The following is an 8,931-nucleotide window of genomic DNA, read 5'->3' as shown; positions in this document are numbered from 1 at the left end:
GCACAGAGTGGGAACTGGAAATGGTGTGCATGCCAAGTGGCATACTTCCTCCAGCAGGCTAGCATTTCCTGAATCTTCCCAAATGATCCTACCAACTGAGAACAATTGATCTTCTGACTACAAGCCTTCATGCTTGCTTTCTGTTACATGAACCAATTCATGATAGAGGAAAAGCCCATAGGTAAGCCTTTAGGTGCCTCAACACCTGAGTTACAGAAATGAATAAGAAAAACATTATTTGCTTAACAATTTGTTTTAATTTAATTATGTTCTCTCTCTCTCTCTCTCTCTCTCTCTCTCTCTCTCTCTCTTTCTCTCTCTCTCTCTCTCTCTCTCTCTCCCCGTCTCTCTCTCTCTCTGTGTGTGTGTGTGTGTGTGTGTGTGTGTGTGTGTGTGTGTGTGTGAACCTGCATTGCATGCTGGTTTCCAAGATTAAACCCTTTGATCTTGTAGCAGGAGTTACAGGAAGTCATTGAAAACCTCACCTTGTTCCTGGGAATGAACTTGTCTTAACTGCTCAGCCATGTCTCTAGTTCTGAAATATTTAACATGTTTATATATCATCTTGATGTCAGGCACTAAGAAAGAATTCATATGCGAGAAAAACTCTATTTGTGTGAATGATTTGAGAAAGACTTCAGATGCCATAGTTGTCTTCACGTTCAAGAAACACAAACCTTGTTTTATCATTTTTTTTTTCATCATAGTCTTGATGGAAGTAAATTATTTACCATGTTCACTCAAGTGTAATGGAGGACATCACCAATTTGGGTTGTGGCTTATATTTTCAAACACTTGTAGAATGTATTGAAGTTTGATGTGGCAAGTCCACTTACAAAAGTTTATTTGGGGGGAGGGGGACTGCAGGGGGACACCATAGTAAGGTCATCCTCTCTGCTTTCAAGGCTATCATTGAATAACTTGTCACTTCCACTTTCTGTGTCACAGGTGTTTCAGTGGAACCTTCAGACTTTAGTTGTGTTCTGAGTTACTGCAGAAAGAACTTATGGAAGTTATGGAAAGGATTATGGAACATTCATTTAACCTTAAAGTTATTTAAAAAAAAAAAACACTCATCAACCCATTCTGCTTTTGCCCCTGCATGTAGTATATTACTATAGTGATTTCACAGTCCTGTTGTAGATATCTGTCTACAAATATCAGAATAAATATCATTTGGAAGTTTACAGAATTTGTCATGTTATTAAACACATCTACGTGTAGCACTTGAAAATACTGTCTCTGCAGATAGTGGATATTGAGGCAGAAGAGTCTTGGGATGTTGCAGTTTCTCTCATCCAAAAGCAAGGAATTGAGTGGAGATATTGATAAGGAACAGGAGTATCTTATTCAGGAAAATTGTAAATCCAAAAAGGAAGAGGGAGAGAGCAACAGGATAGAGTTTAGTAATTCTATTGGACCCAGGGTACAAAGGATACAAAGGATAGACTTTTGTGGTCTCATTCGCTTTTGCGTTCATTGACTTCCTGCCCTCTCTCCCTCCACCCCATCTCTCTCTGGGTCTCCATCATCTGTCTGTCTCTGTCTCTCTTCTCCTCCTTCCTCCTCCCCTCCTCAGTGTGTGTGTGTGTGTGTGTGTGTGTGTGTGTGCTTCCCCATATATGTGGATTCTAGACATCCATGTCCTTACTCACAGTACACTGAGGTGGTTATACATCCCTGCATCTTTTCAGGATGATGATGCTTTCTGCCATATTGAGCTTCTCTTACAATCCAGGATAGAGGAATGATCCTCACTTAGAGTGTTCTGTCTTTGCATCCTGGGCTCAGAACAACAGAACAGTCACTGACTTGCAGATATATGATCAGTTTCAAGCCCTTCTGAGGAGTCCTCCTTTGGGTTTCTACTTGCCAGGTCTCTTAGACAACCCCATGACACCATGTAAGCAACATCAGGCACAAGCTCTTTGCCGCCAGAGCTCCTATAACAGGGCCACTGTTTGAGGACTAAGATCCACTATCCAGACAGGCCCTACAGGAACATCCCTTCCATAAACATGCATTGACTTCTAAGGACAATGTCAGACAGTCTCCTGAAAACACCAGACCTTGGAAATCACAGCCCACGCACTGGAGGCAGAACGGCTGTGTGCCTCAGCTGCTGCCCTGCCCCTGGACTTCCAGGTTCTATAGCTGGTTGTGATGCAGTTTGACACATCATCACAGCATTCTGAGGTGAGCGTAGGCCCCTCCCACCATCATCCTTGTCAAGGGTCTTAAAGCTTGCTTCCATCCCTTAGGCTCCTGTTAGTCTGTGCCTGTCCCATATGTTGAAGCAAATCCAAAGTCAGTGAAATTTTACTTGACCCGAACTCATTTGTACATACCTGTGTGCATAAGCAACTAGTCCTTCTTGTAAATGGCTTAGCTCTATTCGTCCTAAGTCCTGTGTTCATGATAGATACCCAAAAGTTAGATGAGTCAAGGTTTTCATGTACATGATTTCAGGTCACTGTCTTACTTTAGCAAAAATGACGTGTAGGCAAGGCCACCCAAGCCACAAGACTGATAGTCGACCCTTGTGATTCCACTACATGTTCACTCCCTGAACTCAACAGCCCAAGTCTTTCACTTGCTGCCTCCCAGGCTCAGTGTCCTAGCCAGGCCTAGAACTTGACAGTGAGGTGTTAAATCAGAGCTCAGCTCAGCATTCTGAGTACCAGTGAGGGTTAGTGTGTTGCTCTGTGTAATGCATTGAATCAATCTCTCTCTCTCTCTCTCTCTCTCTCTCTCTCTCTCTCTCTCTCTCTCTCTCTCACACACACACACACACACACACACATACACACATTTCACCCAAGATTTTCAGATCTTCTAGACCTGACTTTGATTGGCAATATTGTAATCAGACAGCCATTTATGGCTCTCAAAGTCTGACTAGTCAAAAGGGTTCGGCTTGTTATTGTGTCCAAAGCCGAAGTTCCCAGATCCAAGGGCACCATATGCTCTTCTCTTGCCCTCTGCCTGTCCAGAATGGGCCACAGCTGACTCCACTAGCGGAGTCTTTGTGAGCAGATGGGAGGGGCCGGTACAGTAACTGTCCCTGGGCTACAGCAAACCCAAGCAGCCATTCATTTGAAAGGGGCAAACCTGAGGCTTGTGAGGGGGGAGAAGTTAGGACTCATGTCATTCTGTCTTCAGAGAAGACCGGTGTTAACGGTAACATCTAATCACAACCAAATCTCTCTGTCCCCACACTATGGTCTCCCTCTTTCTCTCACTGTTTTAACCTGCCTGTGTCCAATTCCCTTTACTGAGAGCACTGAAGGGGCACTGCCATTCAACTTTGCCATAGAAAATACTAAAAAAAAAAAAAAAAAAAAAAAAAAAAACCTCGGATAAGATTTCTTTTTAAATTTTATCCATTCAGTTCTGCATGTGTTCATATGTAGCACAGCATTCATTTTGAGGTGTGGAGATCAGAGGACAATATGGGAAATACAGTTCTCTTCTTCCACATGTGAGTCCTAGGAAGGACGGTCTCCAGGCTTTGTCGCTGGTGGCAAGTATCTTTCCCCATTGAACCATTTTCACACCCCCTGGGGGAGACAAGAATGTACCCTTTTATTTAAAAGGCTTCCCAGAACGGCCCATCAGATAAAAAATTCACTGAAGCCAAAATTATAGCTAAAAAAATACATGTGAACTTGACATTTCCATTTGCTATTTTTAAAAAGGTTTTTCAGAGTCCAGGAAGATGGATCAGTTGCTTAAGTCCCTGTATGAAAGCACAGGGACCTGAGTTTGGATCTCTGGAAATGGAAAAAGTTCTCAGTGTGATGGTGTGTTGGTAATCTCACTGCTGGGAGGCTTAGTCAAGTGGATACCTGGGTCTTGCTAGCCAATCAGACTAGCCAAATGGGTGAACTCCAGGTTAGCAGAGTGTAGGCAAATTTCTTGTACCTTCCCTCTGATGAGTGAAAATACGTAAATTAGGAGGGAGGTAGGAGGAGCGTAGGGCTAGGGAAATTGCCACCACAAGGTGGCGCCAAGTCCTAGAGGACTGATGAGAGAATCAAACTGGAGGTGGCCTATGACACCTGGGTCTCCCTGACTTTCTGGTCTTTAAGTCACAGCCTTTCACCACGTTCAAATTGGGGAATAAATTTGGTTCTTAAATGTGAGACAGATAATTACACCAGATGAGAAGGTGAGAAACAAGATCCACTGATACAAAACCATGATCAGAAGTGCTCATCTTCCTGTATGTGAACTTGCCTCCCCGTGGCAAGAAATTACAGGCCCTCAAAATAGAGTAGACAGTGGGAAAGAAGAGTCAACCCAGATGCAGGAAGATACCTGCCTGCCTCTGCCTACCAAGTGCTGGGAGTAAAGGTATGTGCCACCAAGCCTGGTCCCATAATTAGGTAGATGGCAACAAAGTGATTTCTGATTTATGTCCCTTTGAGACACGGCTTCAGTCTGTGCTCTGTATATCCCAGCTGGGCATGCATTTGAGATTGTCTTGCTTCGTCTGAGTGGCATGGAAACAGGTGTAAACCACCATGCCCTACTCACAAACAAACTTTTTTTTTTTTTTGAGGAGAGAGTCTCAAGTCCAGGGTGGCCTTGAACTTGTTATGTAGCTGAAGATCACCTTGAATTCCTAATCCTTCTGCCCCTGACTCCCAAGTGCTGAGATTACAGGCATGTGCCACTGTACCTAGTAAGAAATCATCCTTTAGAAGCTAGGCTGTAAAGCCGGGCATGGTGGCACACACCTTTAATCCCAGCACTCGGGAGGCAGAGGCTGGTGAATCTCTGTGAGTTCGAGGCCAGCCTGGTCTGCAAAGTGAGTCCAGGACAGCCAAGGCTATACAGAGAGACCCTATCTTGGAAAAACAAACAAAAACAAAAAACAAAACAGAATCTAGGCTGTTATCTGGTTGACACAGATTAGCAATGATACATTCTTGTCTGATATTTAAAAAAGCCTCCTCCCCACCACTGTGCCTTCTTGGAAGGGGAGAGGCTCATGGAAGGGGAGAGGCAAGCAGCATGTCCTGCTGTGTCTTGCAATAGCTGGAACTATAGAGCTGAGATCACATATGCGGATACCTCTTTTTAAAGTTTTTTTTTTCATTTCCAAGATTCCAGTGCATGCTGACAAATGAACTGCCACACTACATACACTTATTTACTTATTTCACCTTTTATCTTTTTTTTTTTTTTTTTTTTTGAGACAGAGTTTCTCTGTGTAGCCTTGGCTGGCCTCGAACTCACAGTGATCTGCCTGCCTCTGCCTCCCGAGTGCTAGGATTTAAGGTGTGTGCCACCATGCCCGGCCTCACCTTTTATTTTGATCCAGGAACGCTGTTTTTTTTTTTGGTTTTTGGTTTTTGGTTTTTGGTTTTTTGGTTGTTTTTTTTTTTTTTTTTTTGGTTTTTCGAGACAGAGTCTCTCTGTGTGGCCTTGGCTGTCCTGGACTCACTTTGTAGACCAGGCTGGCCTCGAACTCACAGCGATCCGCCTGCCTCTGCCTCCCGAGTGCTGGGATTAAAGGCATGCAGCACCACTCCTGGCTATGAATTTAAGGGTTTTCAAGACAGCATGGAGAAGGAGGAGGAAAGAGAAGGAAGAAGAAGAAGAAGAAGAAGAAGAAGAAGAAGAAGAAGAAGAAGAAGAAGAAGAAGAAGAAATTTTTTGGCTTCTTCCATCTGGAACATTGATGGAACAGGAAAATCAGCTGTGTGCTTTTTTTTTTTCTTTCTTTCTTTCTTTTTTTTTTTTTTTTTTTTTTTTGGTTTTTTGAGACAGGATTTCTCTGTGTTAGCCATGGCTGTCCTGGTCTCGCTTTGTAGACCAGGCTGGCCTTGAACTCATAGAGACCCACCTGCCTCTCCTCCTGAGTGCCAGGATTAAAGGTAAGTGCTCTACTTTTTTATTTTCTAAATCTAGAGTCCTAATGGGAAGTGGAACTGGGCTGGAAACAGTACTGGAGGGGGGCAGATTAACCTCAATGAATTTACCAGATTTAGCAAGTGCTTGCTGCCAACTCCATCCTGACTTGAAGCTGGACACAGCCCAACAGGCCAAAGGCTACTCTGAGAGCACAAGAGCATAGAAATCAATCGGCCTCAAGTTCATACACAGTGCAGCCATGGAAAGTGCCGGGAAGGGAAAGGACCGGATGTTTACTACACACTCCGTGGGCAGCCTTGGGCATCCAGGAGAAAGTGATGCCCGTGCTGAGCCAAGAAGGCATTTCCCCAAGTTATAGTAAGAGCTGCAAGAACAGTCTGTCCAGCCACACCTAACCCACTGCCTCTCAAGCCTGCCAGGAAGAGTCCCATAACTGTTTCCTGGCTCATCAGATGACACAGACATTCCAACTATGACTTCAAGTCTGATGTCAGCAGACTTGAGCAAGAAGGGAAACACCATGTGCCTCCAGGGAGAGAAATTTGGCTGCCATCTCCACTCTTTCCTCAGCTTCCACCCGTGGAGTGCGTGGGGGTCATTTATGTGGGGCTTTCCCTCCGTTTCTTCTTGTGTTTTGTTTTTGCTTTGTGGAGACAGGGTTTCTTTGTGTAATAGCCCTGGAGGTCCTGGATTTGCTTTGTAGACCAAGCTGGGCTTGAACTCAGAGATCCCCCTGCCTTTGCTGGGATTACAAGTGTGCGCCACTGCGGTTTCAGAGCTCTTATCCAGACAGTGCACAAAGTGGGTGAGGGTGAGAGCATGGCCTAGTACTATCATCTGGCCGATTCATCTTGGCCTCAGGCAGAAGGTTCTAGTCCATATCCTCCCCAGATAGACGGTTGTCTCGCTCTTGAATTCCACCTCCAGCAGAGACACCCACACACACATCACTTTTCTCTGTCCACTCTAATTGCCCCCACCCCCACCTCTGAGAATAAGCCTGCTAGGCACAAGACTTGTGTCTTTCTGGCTGGGGCTCAGCGCATTGAAACCCTACACTCATCTTGGGAAATCTTCGTGATTGCGCCCCAGTTTCCAATTTTCTACTGTGAAAATAACGAAGAGTCCTCACTGCATTGTACGGAAACTATCAGAGCTCTAGCATAATGCCCTCGCTCGCTCACGGATACGCAGTGGGACTTCACAAGCAACAACTAAGTCAGGGCTGGGACTATTTTTTGTAACCTGTTCACACTTCCATTTTAGTTTTCCTGTAAACAGGGTCTCCAAGCTTTTACCACAATACAAGTTGGGACGTGAGCAGGCAACAGGGGTCACCTTGCTCCCCACCTGCTCTGCACCCCTCCTGTCCCCTCGTACCCCGGGGCGCGCGGGAAAGCACCGGTGGGCAGGCTTTCTCGGAACTGGCCCCCTGACTAGAGCACTGGCCCTTGGCACTCAGCCTAGTGCACTCAATCCAGTGCACTCAATCCAAACGCTGTGAGGAAAGGGATGTGACTCACGCGGGGGTGGAGAGTACAGGACCGGGACATGTTCTTGCCGTGTCCTACGTGAGGGAAGAGGCTCGATTTCAGATTGAGGGTGCAGGAAGGAGAGTGCTGGGGACCTCGGCGTGTGCAGTGTGGTGTTCCACCAAGGCGGAGCTTTTGCGCTCCTCTCAATTCCTTCCCGCTATAAAGGTAGCGCTCCACACGTTTCTCTCCATCTCTACTCTTCCTAGCACCCCAGCACTAGCAGTCTCTCATCGGGTCTTCAACTGCCGCCTCCACTGCCATGGACCCCAACTGCTCCTGTGCCACAGGTAAGCGGGACTGCTGACTGGCCTCCGAAATCCGAGTTTCTGAGAGAGCCACACAGGCTGTTGTGGGCCCCTTCTTTAGTCACTTTTAAGGTACTACGGGCTACCTCTTCCTAACGAGTTCTGGAACTCCACTTTTAACAAGTCCTGGAGATAATGGCTCGCCCAAACTGGGTCGGGAATTTGCACTCCTGCCTTCACATGTGCCTTCTTTTTCCAGATGGCCCCTGCTCCTGCGCTGGCTCCTGCAAATGCAAAGAGTGCAAATGCACCTCCTGCAAGAAAAGTGAGTTGGAGCTTCCCTACCTTTCTCCCTTCACTGCCCTGGGGCCCCTAACCCGCCCCACCTTCTCGGGAGCATCCAGGTGGGGTGCCTCTGACTGGGTTTCTCTCTCATGGTCAACTCTTCTCCCACAGGCTGCTGCTCCTGCTGCCCTGTGGGCTGTGCCAAGTGCTCCCAGGGCTGCATCTGCAAAGAGGCTGCTGACAAGTGCAGCTGCTGTGCCTGAAGTCCGGGCTTCCCCACAACTGCCTGTAAATAGAACACTGTGTACAAACCTAGTCTTTTTGTTACATCCCTACCTGGTCTCCACGCCTTTCTATAAAGCATGTAACTGACAATAAAAGCATCAACTTGATTCACTCAGCGTGTTTATGTGCATTGGAATAAAGGGCTGGCAGGGGTTTTGACCTGAAGCTGCCAAGGCTTGACTTGGGCTAGTCAGGTACCTGCTCTGGGCTTTTATCACATCTGGAAAGTAGTGGGCAGGATGCACCAGTTACAGAAATGGCCAATCACACTGTGGATGTGTATGTTGGGGATTAGACCTGGGGCTTCCTGCATACGAAGCCACACTCATACCCCCCAAATGCATAATGATTCTGGTTTCTCTCCCCCAAATTGTTGTGGATTTTTAGACTTAAAGATGACTTAAGTGAGCCTGGCATCTGGATGCATGCCTTTAATCCCAGTGCTGGGGGGGTGGGGTGGGGCATAGACAAGGGGATCTCTGTGAGTTGGAGGTCAGTCTCATCTACAAAGTGAGGCCAGGACAGCCAGCCAGGCCTCTGTTACACAGAGAAATCTAAGAGGAGGTGGGGGATGCTCGAGTGATAGATAGCTCAAGGATTAAGGGCACTGAGTGCTCTTCCAGAGGACCTGGGGTCAAATCCCAGCACCCATGGCAGCCCAAGGCTGTAACTCTTAAGATCTGACATTCTCATAAAGA

At 46.5% G+C, this 8,931-nt stretch overlaps 1 protein-coding gene across 1 annotated transcript; it reads left to right on the top strand.

The window, feature by feature from the left end:
* The first annotated feature begins 7,409 nt into the window (after positions 1-7,409).
* On the top strand, positions 7,410-8,348 carry LOC311583819 (metallothionein-2). Its single transcript, XM_084757738.1, has 3 exons — positions 7,410-7,705; positions 7,923-7,988; positions 8,120-8,348. Exons 1-3 carry the CDS (start codon positions 7,678-7,680, stop codon positions 8,209-8,211), a joined length of 186 nt encoding a protein of 61 aa, XP_084613864.1. The 5' UTR covers positions 7,410-7,677; the 3' UTR covers positions 8,212-8,348.
* The last annotated feature ends 583 nt before the right edge of the window (positions 8,349-8,931 follow it).

Source organism: Acomys minous (assembly GCF_964271855.1).
Source record: "Acomys minous genome assembly, chromosome: 14".
Taxonomy (NCBI): domain Eukaryota; kingdom Metazoa; phylum Chordata; class Mammalia; order Rodentia; family Muridae; genus Acomys; species Acomys minous.
The sequence above is the reverse complement of the archived record's forward strand: the minus strand, read 5'-3'. Positions and strand labels throughout refer to the sequence as shown.